Here is a 22,990-nt window from a genome sequence, read left to right as displayed (position 1 = left end):
TGACATGGTTTTTTTTATTGTATTATTATGTTCCCTTAGGTGCAATTATAGTATTAATAGATTTTTTTTAAGAAAAACTTTTAAAATCTAGTGATTTATGACCTTTTCCCACCCTGTTTCTCATCCTCTGATTCAAACAGTCTGTTTTGGGGGCGTTTTCCATTTAAGACTAAAGTGTTAACGCCCACTGTTATGATTGGCTAACGTCAGTGCCTATGTATCAATTATTGACGCCCCCAGCCAGAACAATATGCAAGTAAACTAAGTAAAAACACTGTGATTATTCATAATGAATGAAATTGCGCTTTAAAAAGTAGTTTAAAGTTTAAAATAGATTACTTACAGTTTGCGTCGTCGTTGTTCCCAGAATAGTCGGCACGGACTTATCTTTGAGCAACAGTTTTCTGGCAAAGCCAGCATCATATTGAGATTTGTTCTCAAAACAGTCATCCTTAAAATGTACAGAACAAACGCTTAAGTTAACACTGCCGTGACTGGGACGTCCGCAAAAAATAAACTGCATCCATTTTTCCCTGACGTCTGGATCTTTCGGCAGCTTATTCAGAGGTTTTGTTTGACCACAGCCAGGAACAGCACATCTGTGTGGCATCGTAATTTTCCTGTGCACAAGTAGTCTCTGTCAGAGCTCGCTGTCCATCGACTGAACACTTGTGAGGCGCACGGCGATACTGAAATGAGCGTAGTTGTCTTGCGCTTAAATCGTAGTTATCTTGTGCTGGAGGCGGTCATATGCAAACGCTGTTACGTCACTTCTAACCGTCACGTCACTTCTAACCATGAATCCAGAACGAGCTGTATTTTGAGCTTGATTAAATAAATGATTCGTTTAGAATGGGGAGGACGTCTTAAAATATTAAACTTGCAGGACATTTTAATGATACAAAGACCTCTTATATACCAAAAGATCAAGGCAAATTTGGTTTCTCATGTCATGACCCCTTTAAAAAAAAATAACTTTCACATAAAAATGTGAACATTTCTGGAAAACTGACCACGCATAAATGGTCGATGATGTTAGAAAACACATGGTACGTATTCACGTTGTGTCAAAATTACTTTAATGAGATTCCAACTTGTAAAAAAAACTTAATTACAAGTTGTAAACTCGAAATCCGATTATTTTTAAACCTTTATTTTCATTTAACTAATTTACAAACAATACATTAGAAATCCAGTTTCATAATCCACATTATATTTGACAAAATATAAAATAGCAATCGCCTAAATTAAAATGAACAGAAAAAACGCATCGGTTTGGTATTATTGTGCAAAATATTCAAGGTACAGAATATAAAAGAATATAAAGAGAAAATATTGTTCAATTATTGATTGTGTAATGTAAATTTTGCATAGTAAATTACAAGGTGATATAAAATGGAATTAGGGGCTTTCATGTAAGAAGAATTTCTCAAAACAATATAGTAAGGTTTCATTTTTCTTATTTACAATCATTTTTAAAGATTCCTTCAATATCCATTTCTAAGAATAAAGAGTAAGATTTTGGTTGATAGTTGGCAAATTGTGGTTTGGGAATTTAATATTTGCCATGCAAAATATAAAAATGCACTACCTACTCAAATTTTTGTTCTTATTTTAATAGGTACCAATTATATCTTTCAAAGATAATCTATAGGCTAATGAATTTTTCAAGGGTCAAATAAGTAGGTGTTAACATTCAACCAAAATTCTGAGGATATATTACAATTATAAAATACATGAATTAAGTCTTCCTCCTTTATACCACAAAATGTAAATTTCTTATCAATGTGCATATATTTAGAAAACTGCAAATTCTATGAAAGCTCACTGTCATAACGTCATGCGAAAAGAACCAAAATGGCAGCGGCCTCAACAGTCAATGGTAGTTTGCTGTTTGATGCTATATTTTATTATAGTCAAGTCACTGTTACCATACAGGACGTTTCTTGTTCTTTAGCATTTTGCAAGAGCATATAGAGGTGAATTAATTCATTATTTAATGTAGTGATTAAAGCTGAGCAACACATAGATCCAATAGATGAGTTGTCACCTCTTAATTACAGTAATTCAGACATGAAGTGAACACGGGATTAGCCTACAGTGTTTGGAATGTTTGCTATTTGAAATCTAGCTGACAGTGGACATTTTTAATATTTGCATGTCATGAATTGGTCCTTTTTCTTGCAGTTGTTTAACCATATATGGACCTCATTGAGAGAAGCGCCATACTTGATTTTTGATGGGAATGAAAACAAGGCTGAGGGATCGACTTACAGAGGTGTGTTTTTGTGAGCGTGCAAAGCGCAGTGCTTCACGCTAAAACTTCACGCAATGTCTAATCCAATTTTCACAAGAACGCTAATTCTAAGCGCAATTTTTGTGCCAGCCCAAAGTGCAAGTGGCCGTGGGAGGGAGTGTTTGCACTATCTGTGGGTGTATGCGTGCAAACACCCACAAATTTAGTGGTGCAAAGCACTAAATGTCATTGTGCCAAGATGTTTCAAAACTACGTCTGTTTTCAGTGCAAAGTCTAAACTCGGTTTTTGCACTTGCAATTTGGAGATTCCATCAGCAGGAGGTAATAAAGTTCATGTCCAAATTCTGAAAATATAGTGGAACATCAAATAATGTCCCTAATGTAGCCGTTTTATGAAACAAAAATATATTGGATTTGTGTTAAACTATTTATAGGTAATGGTTTATTTTTCAATTATCATTATTATGTTTATATTTACAATTGTATTTATGAACTCATTTGTATTGTTATTTTTCCACCTGTTGTCATAGAGTGATTTTTAACTCACTGCAAAAGGGGCCGAAAGAAGAAGTTGGAGAGAGTAAAATGTTTGAATTCAGAATAATTTGTATTTTATTTTTTAACCACTTCATTATTTAGATTTTATTTTCATTTCGTTTGAAGTGTAATTTGAATTTTGAAATATGTTTGGTTACATTTTCAAATTTTAAATAACATGTTTTCAAAATCAAAATCTAAGTAAAGTGAAGTGTGTGCCGATATAATCACTTGTATTACAAATGTGCCGTCTTTGTTTATATCTCTGGTGCTTAACAGGGAATGAACTATATAATAGGATGCAGACGGTGCATAACTGGAGAAGAAATTCAGAATTAAATACAATTTGTAAAACCTGCTTGCGCCTAGACTTAGCGCAATACCGAAAATATCAAAACTTCATGGCCATGCCCATTGACTGCACTTAAGACTTAAAGCATAGCGCTGCACTTACTGCTAGCCTGCTTAAAAGAGGGTCTACAGTCTTTTCAATGGGTTGCACTTTTGGTTAATGTGTTTTGGATATTTTTATATCTAGGACCTTCATACTGTGCATGCCATTGAAGAGTGCCATTGAAGTGTCAGGCTGGATGGGACCCTCAAACAAACAGAGACATTTTGATAGCACCACCGAGACAATGGTACTATTTCCTTCTGGAAATGCAAATGTAGTATATATTCTGTTTTGACTGCGGTACATTTGCTTGATTGGGAGCAGAGGACCCCCATTGTCATTTCCTGGACTACCCCTTTTATTATTCATAACTTCTTTATTCATGTCTTGAATAGGAGAGTTCCTCTGTCAGAGTGCCGCTCTAAATCCCGTGGCTCTGTTCTTGGCAGTAGAAGCAGAGGAAATGAGTCATGCTGGTTGAAAATGATATCTCACTATTCGATGAGAGCAGCATTTATCATGTGAGTGAGGGTGCAGGCAAATATTTAATTATAGAACTAGTCCATTACAATGTCAACACCTCAGCATTCCCTTCTCCCCAAAGTCAATAATGACCTTTAAAACTTTTTGATTTGTTATGAATAAATGCAATGCAATTTTCATATTTGCAGTTGGTGCTCCAAAGTAACCAAATAAATGGCTATAAATAAGAGCAAAGCTTCTTGTTTCCTCTACAGATTTCTTTGAAGCTACTCTGAGCATTATTTCTGTGCTCTCCCATTAGAGAAAGGAAAACTGGACTGTGTGCGGTGGGCTGCAGTAATTACACATACATACACTGTCATGTTCATAACAATATATTGTCTTTGCTGAACACAAACAGAGTAATATGGTAGGATAGAGCACTTCATTATTCCCCACTGCATATGTTTTTGTGCCGCCACTTTGAAGGTGTTCTCATTTACATATGCAATGGCACGCTGAGGAGGCAAATCATTTATTCAAGTCCATAAGCACTATACTTTCACTGTAGGGGATATGTATTCACACAAGAGGTGCTGTAAAGGGTGTTTCCACACAACAGTGGACCTATTAACATTCATTTGTAAAACCCACTTTGCAAGACAAATGCATCTCTATTACAGTATGATATCCAATAGGTTTCATTTTCTGTTTAAATATGAAGCAATTATTATTAGTGGTGCTTGATAAGGAAAATGGGTAGATAGATAGACAAACAGACCCTGCAGATCTATTCTCTCCCCATAACATGACCATTGAGGTCTTCTTATAAAGTACCATTTCAGATTCTTCCAACTTCTGGACTCTGTCTGGGACAGTTTTTCAAACCTAGACTTGATATAAATCTTCCCTAACAAGGCCAACTGTTACACAGCCCAGAGGAATGACTTATCCCCCTCTTTCTATTTCTGGATCAATTCTCTCCATCTCTATTCATCAGTTCTCTGACTTGATCTCTTTTTTTCTTTAGCGCAGAACAAAGCCCTCCTCTGGAAAATCTATTTCAAGTTTGTTCAGAGACAAGTAAGATCAGTGTAATCACAATCACTCATCTGGGATGTGTGATTAGACGTGATTTTGCATACAGTAAATACATGCTCCAGAACAAACTTGGTTGTTCTGTCATATGTGACTGGGTTAAACTCACTCTACTCCCAGTAACTAAACATGTTCCTCAATCTAATGTATGCTTTGACAATAAAAGGAATATTCTGGGTTCAATACAAGTTAAGCTCAAATGACAGCATTTGTGGCATAATGTTGATTACCACAAAAATAAATTTTGACTTAAATGTGTAACAAAAATCTGGGTTACAGTGAGGCACTTGCAACATAAGTGAATGAGTATTGCCACAAGATGTAAACAATATGTGTGTTAACATGATTTTAGTGTGATAAAATCACTTATTAACCTTTTACACATCTGTGTAAAGTTATAGACAATTTTACAACTTCGTTGCCATGACAACATAATGCTGTAAAACCCTAAAACAACCGTTAAATGACATAAACAACTTTACATCTCAAATAATACATGAGTTTTAACAGAAGAATTAAATGTAAGCACTTTTATAAAATTATAAATGTCACATTTCTGTATTTAAACCCTCCAAAATTGGCCCCATTCACTTCCATTGTAAGTATCTCACTGAAACCTACATTTTTTCTTTTTTTAAAGAGTCAAAATAATTTTTTGTTGTAATCAACATTGTCACAAATACTGTCCATTAAGCTTACCCTGTATTGTACCTGGAATATTCCTTAAAGTAACACTTTAAAATGTATGAGTTTTGTTGCATTAGATAAAATATCAATTTAATTATAATTAATTTTGGTCAATAAAAAGTGAATGATGACTCCGGGGGGTGGGTGAGGGGAGAAGTTACCCCCCAATAATCAAAACAAGCAAGTACAACCCCCCTCCCCCATTGTTTATACCATGGTCAATGGAAACATGGGTAAACAACCCCACAAATGTTAAAGCCAAATCTACACCCTTGGTTAGGTTTCAAAAGGTACAAATCAACAGACTTCATACATCTATTAACCACGTTGGTTCAAAGTTATTACAAAAATGATCTAGAGAAGTTTGTTGTCATACATTTGTAAATTTTTAAGTGTGACTTAGAGTAAGTGTTCAAATACTCTTTGGAGTCACTATACATGGCAGAGATACAAACTTGTTGTTCTGTGATGTGTAATATAAGATTTAACTCATTATACAGTACTGTGCAAAAGTCTTGCATACAAAAGCATAAGATGGTTATTTATATCTTCAGCTTTACTGTGTCAATAGGAAATATAAATGTTAGACTCACAAACATTATTTGTGCAAATAGAAAAGATTAGAATAGAAGAACAGGGAGCCCTGCAACAGATGTCATGGTCCACACAAAGCCCCCTCTGAACATTGTGCCAGTCTGAGATTACATGAAGAGACAGAAGCAATTGAGACAGCCGAATAGATAGAAGAACTGTGGTGAATTCTGCAAGAAGCTTGGAACATCCTATCTACCAGGAGAATTGGTGCTTTTTTAAAGGCAAAGGTGGTCACACCGAATATTGATTTAGCTTTTTTATGTTTACTGGACTTTGTATGACATTAAGTGATAAATGAAAACTATTTGTCATTATTTTTGCAGACATCCTCACTATGCAAATTTTTCACAAGTGCCTGAAACTTTTGCACAGAACTGTACTTCTAGAAGCTATCTAGAATTTAAATGTTTTTAAGTGTTTGTTTGTGTTCCAATAAATGAAATATGTGTCTGTCTATAAATAAGGATTGCACCAATATTTGTCTAGTTTGTGACGTACGTATCAAAATTGACAATAAACAAAAACAACACATTTTCTTATGTGTTTCCCCTCAGGTCTCCCAGCAAATGAATCAGTGAGTCACAAATTCCAGAGAGAGAGACATTTGGCATAATGAAAATGGGAAAGAAGAAACTGTGTGGCAGACTCCAGTGTCATGTCATCTTTCAGTTGAAACTCAGCTGTCATCATCTCTTTCACTGACTCCCACATCTAATGTCACCTTCACTGTCTGGAGCCACAGAGAAATTAGCCTATCACCCACTGTCTCACCTCAAACGGCCCTCATCCCTGCTTCTGCTCCTTCACTCTACACCTCGCTACCCTCCCTTCTCTGTCTCCCCCGTGGCCGGATTCTGTGTGTTATCTTTCCGATATTTATATAATTGGTGAATAATTAAAAACAAAAGACAGAGGATAATCTCCTTCTCTCATTCTCTTTTCATTACGGTAGTTCAATTTTCCAACAATTCATCGGATCAATTTCAGGCGGCCGGTGTGCCCCATTGCTCTCTTTAATAAGGTCTCTGCTTTCATCTTAAAGCAACTCAGGAACTCGCTTTGTTGATTACAAACAATTACAAAGTTATTAAGACACTTTCATTAAATGTGTTTCATTAAACTCATGAAGTTGGAATTTTTAACTTCCTACTAGGAAAAGTCCAATGGAATTCTCCTAGAAGTGGGACTTCCAGCTTGGAAACTCGTGTGGAAATCTTGTAGGTGCATGACAAACATGCCGGCACCTAGGGAGATGTACAAAGTTATTAAAAGTGGACATTCACTTTTATTAAGTAATATCCATCAATGAGTCCAAATTTCCTCCATTGTATGATAATAAAACTCAGTTAAGCAAACGTTTGCAGAGACAGGTGTTGAAAATACGGTCAATTATACTCTCTTTTGTCAATCGTATACCTGTACAACATATGCTATTATTGCAGAATCGCTTATCAATTTGGTTGCAAGCAGAAGTCTCTGGTGACAATCGATCACCTGCTAAGCAAACGGGAGCTTATCAGTTTTGTGCTGGATAAATTACTTCAGAATTGTAATCAAGTACTGATAACAAAATGCATGACTAAAATTGTAATCAGTAACATAATCTCATGGATTATACTTTTAGGGTAATCTAACCGGATTACTTTTGGATTACCTCTGACCTAACTCTTGAGCATCAGGCAATGAAATGCCAATATTTCCGGAGATAGATTTCCCACATCCGACTTTGAATGGAACGCAGCATAAGGCTTTAGCTTTTAACAAACCCCTAAATACGTATTAAACTTTGTGCGTAACTTAAAGGGATAGTTCTCCCAAAAATGATAATTCTCTCCTCATTTACTCACCCTCATTCCATCTCAAACTCGATGACTTTCTATCTTCTGCAAAACACAAAGATTTTTAGAAGAATATATGAAGGATATTTTTTTTGTTGGAGGAAAGTTAGTTGATTATTTATTTTAACAATTGGAATATAAAATGACTTATTTATGATTTATTAATATTTTAAATGACAAGCCCTTGAGCATGACATCATATCCTATCTGTTGCGATCTCTGAAAAAAATGTGCACACTCAAAGCCTGATGTCATGGCAGCTTTCCATTGAAGGAGGGACCCCATAGATACTAGGGGGTGGGCTCTTTTGACTTGGGACAGAAAGCAACACCCTAGTAACCACATAGCAATGCCCAAAACAGGCACAGCCACAGTTTTCAGACAAGCACCACTCCTATTTTCTTTAGAAAATGTAAAAATCTATGCCCATACTATATTTTACAGTGTATTTACAATTAGATAAATAATTAAGAAGTAATCCTAATAAACAGAGAACCACTAGTACTTAAATATTGCCATTACTATAGTAATTAAAAATAGTAACAAGTAATATGTGCAACACAGACATTGTAAAATAAAGTTTTAACAAATCTAGTTACATCAAATAATATCTCTTTAGGTTGTGCTCTCATTTATGATACCCAAAACAGCAAGTGAAACAATGAAAAGTGTAGTTGTTAAATTCAAGTTTTAATATAGCTAACTGTGCAATAAATTAACATTTACAGAATAAATTATCAGTCACGTTAGGCTAGTTTGTATTCATCATACATCATCTTGTATTTACACAAAATTCATGTAACCTATTGGATGGAGAAGAGACTGCAGCATACTGAATTATTTCTACAGAGCATCTTCTATTTACTATGAGGACATTCTGAGGTGAGGTATTTGTACAGGGTATGATGGGGGAGAATACATTTTCAAGGTTTGTGGACAATAAATAAATAAATAAATCGAGAAACAAAAAATTTAAACTTGCAAACAATACTGTACGGTCCACAGCACGGTTTGTTCATACAGCTAGCATTTTACATGATTTTTCAAAGTACATCTGCAAAACCAAGTTTTTAAGCACACATCATTTAGTCTCTCCATGGTTGTTTTAAAAAAAAATTATCTAGCAGGATTTGCACACTTGCAAACATGTACCATTTCTCAGTGAATGGACTTAACCCGATAACGTAACAGGACTTATATAAATAAGTTATCTCTTAAACAGATACAAATAAAATAAAAACAGTACTCTAAATCTAAAGAATATTATAAATGTCAAAAATGTATTAACTTAAAGTCAACATGAAATGGCATTTGAAACAACTTTTACTTCCTTAATTTGAAACAGGATATTCATCAAGAAAAAATGTAGGACAGTACTTGATTTTATCCATCGGGAATTGATTGGATTGTGAAAAGTGGGTATTCCAGAAAGGAACCAGGTGGTTGGATGTGAGGGGTTGAAAAATAAGAGAGCATGGTGACATTAGAGTTCGCTCTGAACGGTTACATATTGATGACATTTTTCCCTTTTGAACATGCACTGATAAGACCAGCAACATGCATTAATGAAGTAAATGGGGCCCATTTTGATTTCACGTTGACTTTAAACATGATGTCATCTGGTATACACTGCACATAATAAGCAGAGATACCAATCTACAGCCAAACCAAAACATTCCAGATACCTACACTTGCTGAAAAAGATCTGGAGATGGGAAACAAGCACAAAATGATGAATTCTATGAGAAAAGAATGTCAGATAGATACACTTGTACAAAGGGAGGCAATGACACCCCCAAATTCACATACATCAGCAGGTCTTGGAAGTACAGCACAGAGGAAATGGCCAATGCACCTGATACTGTTCTTACAACCAGCTTTGAGATTTATCTTCAATGTGTTCAATATGTTTTCACTTGTTCTTCCTGCTCTCGTTGTATTTTCTCTGTTTTTTCTTTTCTCCCCTGATAGAGCTGATAGTGAAACAGTAAAAGAAAACAGACAGCATCAGAGCGTGAGAACTAAAAGTCCCAACGGACTGGCTGAATACCCACCCCCCTGCCTGTTTGTACTGCCTCATTGTTATTCATTAATTTCACAAGAACATCTGAAACCCCTCTGCTATAATGCAGCGTTACAATAATGCCATGTCAAGCACAACAAAACAACACTGGCTCAATCAATGCATTAGTTTGGGATGGGAATATCGGTTTATTTCACCAATGGCAGATAAGGGGAGCATAAAGGAAACCTGTTTGGAAATCTTTGCAACAGGGCGCAACAGTGAGGTTCCAGAAGTAAAATATCCCATACATTTTCGCCATAAACGAATTGTTTTTTCTAATATGTAATGGGTCGTTCACACCGAACACGTCTGTGCTCTTTTTCCAATGTTCTTTTTATGTAAACATGGGCTAGATGGATGTCTTAGCCCAGTCAGCATGGGTACAGGGGGGACAAGTTCAAGAATTGAACAATTCTTCTGATATGGTGGTCTGGGTTGGACTTCCTTGCACCATTTAATACAGCAGAAATCTCAGCTCTTTAACTGTCGCTACACAGGCCTAAAGGGTTTCTTTTCATTCTGGTTCACTCTTTGTCACTTTATGGCCAGAAATATCAATAAGAAAACCTTCGCCCAAATCTATTACCTCGTGCTTTAAAGTATACACAGGCACATATGATGATCAACATCTTACAGCATCCTGGAAGTCAATTTTATGGCAACCTTTTGCCCATAGGATTTCCACTGGTCATCACACATATGTCCATAGGCTCACACGTGTCTTAAGGTGTCTGCCCACTTTACAAAGTGAAGCAAAAGATATCTGGCTTAAAACAAGCTAGGTCTACTTCAGTTGTTTGGTTCAGTCCAGTGAACCAAGGGTATCCTGGAGTTGTAGTGGCTTAGTAGGCTAATGTACAGAACTGGTAAGCAGAAGGTTGCTGGTTTGATCCACACAGCCACCACCATTGTGTCCTTGAGCAAGGTACTTAACTCCAGGTTGCTCCGGGTGGATTGTCCCTGTAATATGTGCACTGTAAGCCGCTTTGGATAAAAGCATCTGCCAAATGCATAAATGTAAATGAAATATCTTCCACAGCAAACCAGCTTTCTTCATTATCTTTTTTATTTTCTCCACTTCTACTGTTCTCAGCAGGTGATGGCTCCATCTCTTCAGAGGTCTCTCATAGGTTTCGACAGCTTTGCTTGTGGTGTGTGCAAGTACAGACTTCAGTCTGCATTATTCCAACTTTGAAAATTCCTGATGAACTACACTACCCATAATCCTAAAGAAAGATCCACCAATCAGAGGATCGCAGCAAACAAAATGGCACCAAATGAGCTCTGCAGCGACCAACCACTTCTATGAAGCACTGTGAATGACATAACAACAAACTACTATATCTAAATAAACGAAATACATGTAAACTTAAAATATATTGTTTCTATTATTATAATCAACAACTTCAAATCAATAGTATATTTTTCCATCATTTGCAATGCTTCATGGGACTGTAGTCCATTCCCTTATGAAAGACGATAAGTACACAGCCTTGAACCAATTTTCTAATGCCTCTGGCTTCAAATCAAAGTTTGTAATGTTGTGACTCACCTCGGAGCTACCTGTAGTTGGTTTGGTTCATGGCTCAGAACTCTTTAATTGAGAATTTAAGGAAATCCCTATGGAGAAAATTACTTCTGGAACCAAGACGGCTGTTGCGCTCTATTCTATTTGATGGCACAGTTGCGCAGAAATTATACAATTCATCTTTACGTTAAAGTTCTACAGAGTGTTTAAGATATTAATCAAGATTTGTAATCAGTTGGGAGGTTCGCCTGAAAGCCTGCAGGCAAAGTTTAGTGCTCCAGGTTTGGGGTGAAGAAACAGGCAACTTCTTGTTTTATCACAAACTAACACTTCTGTGGTGCTGCTTCACAAAACTCTCCCTTTCTTTGTCTCTTTGCTGTCTATCAGTCCCTGTGGCACCCTTCTCTGGATCCCCTCTATCCTGTCTCGAGAGGTTTGCCACTTCTCTTGCTACTATTCTGTCTTCAGCCCTAAATCCTCTCTCACTCTCCACCTCTTTCTCCTCTATTATACTCCCAACATCACTCATGTCACCAAGGTGCTCCACAGAGTCAAACTTCTCTAGGTCGGAGGCAATGGTTTGCAGGCTAATGACTGACATGGAGTCTGAACCTGCCTTATCTACCCTCTCTCTCTGGCCCCATCCTGCCTCTCTGTGTTTCTCCACCCACTGCCTGGTCTTCTCCTGATCAGCCCAGTCATTATCCATTAAAGGATTGGGAATCACCCCCCCATATGCCCCAGCTTGGATTACACCTTCAGATTCCGCCCCCACCGGAGAGCTTCGCCCGCCACGGGCTCTGTTGCGTTCTCTGACAGCACGGACACGCCCCCTTTGTGCATGGATCTGCTCACTGATCTGCTCAAGGTTGCGCAGGGCGACAGAATAACGGGTCTTCACTTTTGCCACACGTTCCTCCAGTTGGACGACTTTGGACTTGTGCTCCTGTTAATGTGTGATAATCAATTTTAGCAATGCATTAATGGAATGTTGTGGGTTCAAAAACTTTATTACCACAGATAATTTTAGGATGCAATGGAACTAATTCACTTAGCAGTTGAGGTCTACAGGGCAAATCATTTTAAAGGGTTTAAAGGCAGAAATGTTCATATTGCTAAAGCAAAACAATACTTATATTCATCCTTAAGTACAAAAATGTGTGTTATTTAAGCTGTTGTTAAAGTTGCCCTTTTAGTTGTTGGACTGATCTAGGCAGATGTACTTGTGATAAAATTTTCTCTCTGTAAAAACAGTCCCTTGTATCCTTGTGAGAGTTTCTGGGTTTAAATGCTTGTGACAGGAGTTGAAATACTGGATATGACTTTGCACAGACAAGCTTTATAAATGAATTTATCACACTAGACTCATATTAACACATATCATTTTTTAGTCTTAAGTATATGCACTAGGAATATAATTTTGAATCTGTTTATTTTGATGCTTATTCCGGTGGTATGCCTTGCACCATAAACTTGCATTGAAAGTGCAGTACTGTCACACATGTTATGTTTGTTTTTACAAACTGGAGTACAAGTCGAAAGGATTTTCTGTGGTAATCAACTGCATGTCTCAGATTCTGCTGATAGAACTTAGTTTGAACATGGAACATTCCTTGAATGACATTATAATAACCAGTCGAATAAATGAATGATCATACACTGGCACAGACTGAACATAAAATGACACCAACACTCATTTTGACTCATTTTGAGATTAAATATGCCAGAAGAAACCAATGAGCGTTTATTTTGTTAAAAACTGTAACTCAATATGGCTAGCAGACCTTGAACAGCTTCATAGCAGAGATCTGAGATGCATACCTCCAAGATATGGTTGAACTGAGCCTTGAGCTCAAAGTAAGGCTTGGACTTGATAATGAGCCTCTTGAGAGCTTTCTGCAGGGTCTGAACACGAGCTTCTGCTTCCTGACAGAGCTGAGTGACACGCTGATGCTCTCTCTCACTTCTCAAACGCTCTTCTTCTGCCTCATTCACCTGAAAACACCAACATGTCAAATACGACAACAACATATTCAACTTTTGATATTCAACAAACTAAAATGTATCAATACCAGTAGTTCTACAGTGTAAATATCTATATATTTTTGTTATATAATAAAGTAGTTTTACTTGAAATTTGATTACTTCTATATTATAGTTTTCCCATTTCTGAATGTTTACTTTACCAGAGAAACTTCAAGTTTACTTAATTTGTATTTTTTTTTTTTTATTGATTTTACTTATTCTATTGCTTGTAACTTGTTTCTTTTTGTTTTACTTTATTACTGACTGCAAGGTACGGGTATGTACAATGTGAATTTACATATGTACATGACATAGTTATACATTATTGCACTATGGGAGAGTCTTGAAGGCAGTTTAATTGTTAAGGGTAAAAACTGTTCTTGTGCCTGGATGTCCTGGCGCTCAGTGCTCTGTAGTGCCGGCAAGAGGGCAACAGTTCAAAGAGGGAGTGAGAAGGATGTGTGGGGTCCAGAGTGATACTACCTGCACGTTTTCTCACTCTGGAGATGTACAGGTCATGGAGGGTGGGCAGGGGAGCACAAAGAAACACTTGCCACAGTTTGCTTAATTTGTATCTTTGTTCAATTGATTTTATTTGTTCAACAGCTTGTGATTTGTTTTTGTATTTAAATGTATTACTGACTGTTTACTAGATTGATTAATTGACAAACTTGATACAATGCTTAAAAGGAATAGTTATTTAAATTAAATGTATTATTCAAATGATTTTATCATTGACTCACCCTCATGCCATCCCAGATGTGTATGACTTTCTTCTGCAGAGCACAAAGATTTTTAGAAGAATATTTCAGCTCTGTTGGTCCATACAATGCAAGTGAATGGTATCCAGAACTTTGAAGCTCCAAAAAGCATATAAAGGCAACATAAAAGTAATCAATACGACTCCAGTGGTTTAATCCATGTCTTTAGAAGCAATACGATTGGTGTGGGTGAGAAACAGATCAATATTTATGTAATATTTTACTATAAATCTATTTCACATTCTTTTTTTAATAGTAGAATTTATAGTAAAAAAAGGCATAAATATTGATCTGTTTCTCACCCACACCAATCATATCGCTTCAGAAGACTTGGAGTCGTATGGATTACTTTTATGCAACCTTTATATGCTTTTCGGACCTTCAAAGTCTTTATCACCATTCAATTGCATTGTATGGACCAACAGAGCTGAAATATTCTTCTAAAGAGAGTCATACACACACAAGTTGACACGAGGGTGCGTAAATAATGAAAGAATTTTCATTTTTGGGTGAATTACCCCTTTTATTAATTGAGAAATACTTTATTATACTGAAAATACTGTTTTAATTTAACTTGTTAAAACTTAACTAGTAAAGGAGCCTGCTAAATAGCACATTTGTTTTTGATATTCGAGAACCATGATGGTATATATATACCGAAATTCTGGTACTGCAACACAAAAAAGAAAACTGGGATTCTAAAACTGCGGCTACTAAACAATTGCAATTTCACAGGCAGGGCTTGAATAAAAAAATAAAATTAAGTGTAACCATGATCTATAGGAGCAGGCATGCATTCATTACTGTTATTGATTGCCCCACTGTGACTATCAAAGCAATGCTGACACTAGAATCCATACTAACCTGCTGTGCGCATTTCAGTAAGGTACATTTACATTTAACCATGAGAGTAAACTCTATAATTATGACTAGGAGGGACTGGCTTTAGCAATCAAGGCCAATTCTAAACCTAAAAGCAGTTTAAATGTATTTTTGCAACTGCCTATGGACGTAATTATCTCGTTTAGCAAAGAGCAATGCTGAGTCACAGTGTTTTACCTTGGCTGTGGCGTGGTTTAGCATTTCCTGCCAGGTAGGGTCCAATGTATTCCTGTCAGCCAATAAACCTTGCTCAGCTACATAAACCATTTCTCTGGCAGCCGTGTGCATTGAGACAGCTCTCTCATACCTCAGCGCTGCCTTCTGGGTCTCCTGTTGAGCCTGTAGGTAAAGTCTTCAATCATTCTTCAGATACCACAATCAATCACTCAGGTCTGTAAATATTCAACCAATCAGAGGAAGGGATGTTGACCTTACAGAGAGAAATACAGTTGATGGGGCCAGGAAATCTTTCCTAAGTTTATATGAGGTCATACTTGTGTAATAAAACAGTAGCCATAGGGTATGAATATGACTATGAAACAATATTATATTTCTACAGTATTGTTTTTCCAAAAGCAGAGACATAATAAACTAGATTTTTGTGCTTGCCTGTGCGGAACTCACCGCAACAATGCTATGGTGTTGTGCGTGGATGCCAGTGCCTTGCTGAGGTTGCTAGGGTGTTCTGCTTGGTTGCTAGGGCGTTGCTTACACACCCAGAACAAAAGAGCCCACCAAGGTCTTTATGAAATTCTGGTCCCTAGATATGGCATAGTTCTCTCCTGCAATAAAAGTGTCTGGAATTTTTTGCCCATTTCAGCATCCACCAGTGAAAATTGTCAGTATGCTCACGTCTCCTCAACAAGCCATAGGATTTTAGATGTTATTCATATATATAGCACAAATGGTATGGTATTAGCAACAGTAATAGTGACGCTTGCCTAAGGGAGCACCACTAAAGAAGGAAGTATTCTGTATAGCACTTCACAAAATGGCAACATGAACAATAAAATATGAGAACGATGAAGAAGACATCCAATCATAAAGCATGCAACGCTGGATCTGAAAGCCATTTATCTAAAAAGGCAGACATGCTGCAAGTAAAGTTTTGTGTGCACAGATCAGAAACCCCATAGCAATCAATAAAAGCCAGTAACTTAGAATGGCAGGCCATATTTCATTGGAATAACTAAACGGAAATATGGCATACCCAACAATGATGATGCCTGAGTTTGTTTTGTATAAGACACTCATTGATAAAGATTTATTCAGATGTCTTGGGAGATGTAAAGTAAGTGCTTGGGATGTCTGTGAAAATGGGTCTGCGTGAATACACAAGGTTTCTCAAAGCATAAGGTAATAACTAAAAGATTGATGGCTAAAGTACAAATATGATTTTCAGAAAGCTAAGGCACATGCATTTCAGCAAACCCTTGCAATTTGCAAGTGGTATTGGATCCTGTATTAATGTAGAAAACAAACACTAGACCTCCATCTAGAATATCTAAATAAAGTAATTGTGAGTGGTACTTGACAATCCAATTGTTGCTGCTACGATACTTGGGTGTGGTGGGTGGTTGCCAGGTGCAGGGCATTATTATTCTGGGTGGCTGCTTTCTGTCCCAAGCCAAAAAAGCCCACCACCAAGTCTCTATAATATTCTGGTCCCAAGATACAACTCCATGTTAGTCTATGGGGGGGGGGGGGTAATTTAAATTTGAATGGGTAATTTAAATTGCACATTAAAATCGTAATCCCGATTACTTTGAAAATGAATAGCATACCTCCCCTTAACAAATGGAACAAATTATGCACCAAATTTGAATACTTGATGTCAGGGATTTATTCTAATCCCTTACCCTTAATATGCTCAATAATAGTACCGATATTTGCCTTAGCATTCACGACTAATAATATAGGGCCTGGGAACAGTCTAGTAATCAGTCTCAAACTTATTTACAGTTTTTAATGATGTGGCTGATGACTGAGTCAAAGTTTCACTTCAATGTTGGTTCAATTGTTTTCAATTACTCCTTATGGCCTCAGCTAAACGATTTTCACCAGTTCAATTACATAAGTGAAATTGGTTGCAAAATCGCTAATGAAAAGAGATTATCAGGGGTTAATCGCATTAAGACACTCACTCTTTCACCATAATGATCACTGCACAGTGAGGTTTTCTGGGTCACTTGTGGTTCAGCATGAGGATATTTCTCAATCATAAGAGACTGGAAATGAGTCGACAAGTAGCAAAAGCTATTTTGGGCAGAGTTGATGCACAAATATGTAATATTGTGTTCTTTCCCTCTCAAAAGGGCTAAAAAAAATGAAGCTGAATGGGGCCAATCTGTAATGTTTAAAATACTCAATGTTTCAAGAGTATAGCCACAAGACTAGGGATGCACCGATATGAAAATTTTTGGACCGACACAGTTACCGATATTTAACAAAAAACAATTGGCCGATACCAATATTTTGCCACTATATCACTGTTTTGCTCTGGACATAAGTTTTAAAACTGTACAACGAGCTACAAAAGCTTTTTCTCTGTCCTAACAATAAATAATTTCCATTGAAAATGTGTTGGATCTGTTGAACACGTTACAGTAGGGCTGCACGATTATAGCAAAAATCGTAATTGTTGATTATTGCCCTTAATATTGTAATAGCAATTATTAATGTTGATTAAAATATTAAATTACTGTGACATCACAATGTAAGCAACTGTGCGGTTCTTCAGAGTAGAAGATTTGAATGGTGGATATGAGCTGCGCTCCAGTTTCTTTTAAGCATTATATTGTATTGTATTTTAGATTGTAATAATGTTTGTTAAGGTAAGGCAAATAAAAATTATTTTAAATATATATCTATGGCATATAATAAATAAAATTATTGCTAAATTACTGCTTAAATTATTATTCCACGTACAGTAAATAATATGGCATATTCAATATTCAAACTTATTAACAGGCGATTTAAATCGAACAAGTTATTCTGTACAGCAAGACCTTCCATGAAGAGACAGGGGACCATTCATCCCGTTAGATCTTCAATGGTGATCTTGTTCATGTAAGATCATCGTTAGATCATTTTTGGCCTCAGTGGTTGCACTTTGGAAATGAAAAACAATCATTTGCGATCAGAGTTTGTGCGATTCATGAACATGTTAAATCTACCAATACCGGCTACGTGGCAAATGGGTCTTATAAGAGCAGACGTGATAACAATGACAGTGATTCTTGAAATATGCTATTCATGCCATATTCTTTATGTTGGCTACACTTCCAAAACACACTTAGAACAGTGAACTACTTTATTGCTATTTTGTACAAATCACATTCACATTGGCCTACTTATTAACATGACAAAACAAAACTGTTATTACATTAATAACTTGTACACAGAAATCGAACAACGCAACAAACTCTCCCATTACATTTACTGATGTCACTCACTGCAGGTTTACACAGTTTGAGATCTGCATTTTGACGTGAGCACAGTGACGCTCCACGCAATGTTCTGCACTCTCGCGAATGCTCTCAATAAAAACAAAGCTGTCTAATCAGCATAATAAATCAATTATTTACACCATGTCTGTCCCTTGATTAGAACGGGAGCCTTTTAGTTTTGTCGTGTTGCTCATTTGCAGTATATTTAACATCTATGTTCAAGCGGTGCAATGTGCAACAAATCTAAAATAATTACAAAGTGCTTTTCGCTCTTGTTCTACAGCTTCTTTTCAAGTGTCAGGTGATGCTTCTTCAGTGTTATTTTTTGTGTGCTGTGCGAACAGAGCAAGAACATAAAGCAAGCAGCTGGGCATTCAGACGGTTTAAAACTTGCGCATTAGTATCAGTTGTCATTACAGATAGGACGGAGGACTAATCTAAGCGGCTCTGATTGGCCATTGCCGTTTCATTGCTCAACGGACATGTTCGTGATCAGTTAGAATACTCAACTGCTGCAAAAACATGTTGTAAATAGAAAACATTGATGCAACCGTAGCAGACTTAAATTGAACGCTGTAATCGTCAGTTTTCACGATTACATAATCGTGGCAGCCGTAATCGTAATCGCGATTAGTTTTCCGATTAATTGTGCAGCCCTACATGACAGGCTAAAATTTTAAAGAGAGCCACAGTGAAAGATTACAAAATAAATTAATATTCAATAAAACACACATTTTACATGTTTGTACTGAATATAATAGAACATCACAAATTCATATCATATATATGTTTGGCAATTCCACAGAAATTTCAACTATATTATGGAAAAATATTATGCAAATAACACGCCCTTTTAAGGTTTGTTGTGATCTTGTGGTGTAATGGATAATGCCATCCACACCGCTAGATGGTGCCGCTTGCTTACACAATGTTGACAGAAGTGCTGAATGAAGCACCGATTGCAGTCTATTTTTAAACACAGCCTTTCAACCTTTTATAATTGCACAAGACCATACTGTGATTTCAATCTTAACTCAATCAATCATGCAGCCTGAATTATATCAAACCAATGACTCATATCTGCATTTTTATATTTAAAACCGATTTGCCGATGGTTTTAATTTGGTCAATAATTGGCCGATAAATATCAGCGGCTAATGATTTTTGTGTGATTAAATCGTTTGCTTACCTTTAACGTGTAAATTATATTTACTTTCCAAATTTGCTACCATGACGATGCAACGCGCAAACCTTAAATCCCCAAAACTACTATAAAAATGTTTATTTAAAATGTACAACTCAAATAATATACAAGTTTCAACAGAAGAATTAATATGAGTGCTCATACAACATTATAATCTTCACATTTTTAAAACATTTAACACATTCTTTTAACCCCTCCAAAATGAGTCCCAATCAATTCCATTGCAATGCTTCTCTGTAAACTTTTGCTTTTTAAAGAAAAGGAGGGACGATTTGAAATACATTTTTATGGTAATCAACACTATGTCACAAATGCTGTCGATTGAGCTTAACTTGTATCGAACCCGGAATATTCCTTTAAAAATGTCTCAAGACAGCTGTATTCTGTTCCATTCATTTCACTACGCATCTAGCTTTTTTAGCACAAGCAAGTGTTTGGTTTGAACAGCCCCTAACACACACACCTCTTTGGCAAGTCTTCGGGCTTCGTAGTAGGGCCTGGCTTTCTCGATGCAGGCCCCCAGTTGAGAACCCTGAGCATTGAGTTTGCGTGCGGAGTCTGTAAGAATCCTCCTGTAGCTGGATCTCGCCTCCTGAATGAGTGTTAGACAGATAATGAGAGAGTGTGAGAAAAACAATGCTCAACTTGATACACAATGACTATGAAAACTTAAATAATACCTGTGTATGTGGTCTACTACATTGGAATGTGCAAAAGCAAATACAAGGACTAGTCATATCTAGTAATCTGCTGATATAGTAAAATTTCAAACAAGCTTATTAATTGACCAATATTTGGCCTTTTTAAGATTAACGGACGGTTACGGTCTAATTAGATGGATTAACAGAATGGTTGCCTCTCTAATGTGTCAATTCCAAACCCTACCAACAGCCTTGTCAATTGATAATAAACAATTTCTGTTTAATTTGAGTAAATATTGTGTAAAATTAAGTACTAATTTCAGCAATTTTGTGTGGATTTAATTTGCATTAATCTGTATTATGTGTATATCTGCAGTAAAGCATTATAAAGGACTGCAAACTGTTCCTTGCCTGAAATAAGTTTGTTAGCTTTACAAAACAGAGGTAAGACAATAGAATAGGTGTCAATTGGCTACTATTATCACATGTGATTTCAAGTCAGTGTATGGTCAAGTCAACTCTGGGTGCATGTCTAGACACCATTTTTTGTGCATTTTGAGTCAGCACGTCTCTGATGCCCAAAGATGCTATTTAGGCAGGTTTTGAGACAGTAGTTGTATCACACATATTACTAACATCCAGCTGTAGTTCCAGTCTGTTGATCTCATCGCTGGCCTGATTCAAGTGCTCCAGCTCCTCCTAACAAATGGGAAACAGGAAGGGAACATAGTGTGTATGATTCTGCCATTAAGAAAGCATTAAATAACATAATAAGGTATATGGATTTTGTATGAAGTCAGAATCACAAGTAAAAACCATTGTAACATTTCCCTTTTCTAAACAAATGAATCTAGTATATTATGAATGATATCTGGCATAATTCAGTGCACCTGTCAAGTCCAAATCTTCATACCTGAATCCTAGGGTCCAACTCTTCCTCATATTGCGCCACTTCATCATCATACTCAGCCTTATCTTTCTCCACCAACTCACAATTATCGGGTTTGCTCTTAGTCTCCTCGTTCCCTCCATCCCCGCTTCTGTTTTTCAGGGTGGCGTCCCTCTCTCCAGCCTCCTCCCCGGTGGTCTCCTCTCTCCACTCCCCTGTCTCGGGCTCCCCGGATCCGGGGGGGTTCTCACGCTGCCGCCCCGGTTCCATCCGTGGCCTCGAGATTTACCCGTTTTACTCTATTATGTCAGAATGTATAGGCGCTTAAATGGTTGCCAAGACTATAAAAATATATTTACACGATAATTTGACGGTACAGTGCTGCATAATCGTTCAACGAATGGTACTTTTACGGAGCAGCGTCATTCAGTCGAGCTGACAGCGTAGGATGAACCTGACTGAACCGCTAGCTTCACGGCTAACTGCAGTTTACCAGTTGCACAAATCAAAACCTCACCACCCCATACAGCTCAATGCATCACTCAGTGCTCATAGAAACCAGCGGCAAATCTGCTGAACACATGTAGTTACACAGACTCCATTATTTCTTAACCTCCCTGTTTCCTTATGTGATGGTCCAGGATTAGCCTTTAAACATTTCCCATGAAACCAATGTCCGTCAAATTACTACTGCACAATTGTTGTTACTACTGTAATATATGACATCTGCTTCAAACAGTAAAAGAGGCTTTCAGAATCTTTACCATTTACATTTTTTACATTTCTATTGTTGTTTACAGGACCCCTGTGGAAGCTCATTTTCGCCACATAATTTTTTTTTTATAATAATATATATTTTTTTTAAAGTGCTTTGGTCAATAAAAATTATGAGATACTAAATCATGAAAAGTAATCTCATAATTATTATTTTTTTATTACCTTAAAATGTTGACATGTCAAAATTATAATTTTTTTCTTATAATTTTGACGTTTTATCTAAAAATATTACTTAAAATCTCATAATTTTTTACTTTTTATTATAATTTTGACTTTTTGATCTCAGTTATGATATATTATCATAAATACGATTTAGTATCTCATAATTATGATTTATTATCTCATTATTATGATTTAGTATCATCATTTTGACCTTTTAATTCTCAACTCAACTCAACTCAATTTTATTTTTAGAGCACTTTCAAAAACCACACTGGGTACCAAAGTGCTGTACATGGAGTTACATAAAATAAATAAAATCACATAAATACAGCTTAAGAATGCAAAAAAAAACCATCTAAAACCAATAAAACAAGAATAAGATCAAATTGACCTAGTACAATTTATAATGCAATTAATTAAAAGCTAGGGAAAATAATTATGTTTTTAAGGCCCCCTAGAAAGAGAATAGAGACGATGATGATTTTATGACCAATGGAAGCTCATTCCAAAGTCTAGAGGCTGCCACTGCAAAAGCTCTTTCACCTTTAGTTTTTAGGCGAGATCGAGGAACTGACAGACACAGATGATCACCAGAGCAGAGAGACCATGAAGGTTGATTCAAACTTATTAAAGCTGCGATGTACTCTGGTGCAAGACCACGAAGAGCCTTAAATACATACATCAACACTTTGTACATTAATTGAAGAAAGATGTTTGCCAGCCAACACTTCACATCGGCC

The 22,990-nt window shown here is 36.5% G+C and overlaps 1 protein-coding gene across 1 annotated transcript; it reads right to left on the bottom strand.

Moving 5' to 3' along the window:
• Nucleotides 1-8,546: 8,546 nt before the first annotated feature.
• On the bottom strand, nt 8,547-22,127 carry sh3bp5lb (SH3-binding domain protein 5-like, b). Its single transcript, XM_052092967.1, has 6 exons — nt 21,336-22,127; nt 21,059-21,121; nt 20,245-20,373; nt 15,306-15,467; nt 13,282-13,455; nt 8,547-12,406 (listed from the first exon to the last, which is right to left on the bottom strand). Exons 1-6 carry the CDS (start codon nt 21,579-21,581, stop codon nt 11,777-11,779), a joined length of 1,404 nt encoding a protein of 467 aa, XP_051948927.1. The 5' UTR covers nt 21,582-22,127; the 3' UTR covers nt 8,547-11,776.
• Nucleotides 22,128-22,990: the final 863 nt, after the last annotated feature.

Source organism: Xyrauchen texanus, chromosome 26, assembly GCF_025860055.1.
Source record: "Xyrauchen texanus isolate HMW12.3.18 chromosome 26, RBS_HiC_50CHRs, whole genome shotgun sequence".
Taxonomy (NCBI): Eukaryota; Metazoa; Chordata; class Actinopteri; order Cypriniformes; family Catostomidae; genus Xyrauchen; species Xyrauchen texanus.
The sequence above is the reverse complement of the archived record's forward strand: the minus strand, read 5'-3'. Positions and strand labels throughout refer to the sequence as shown.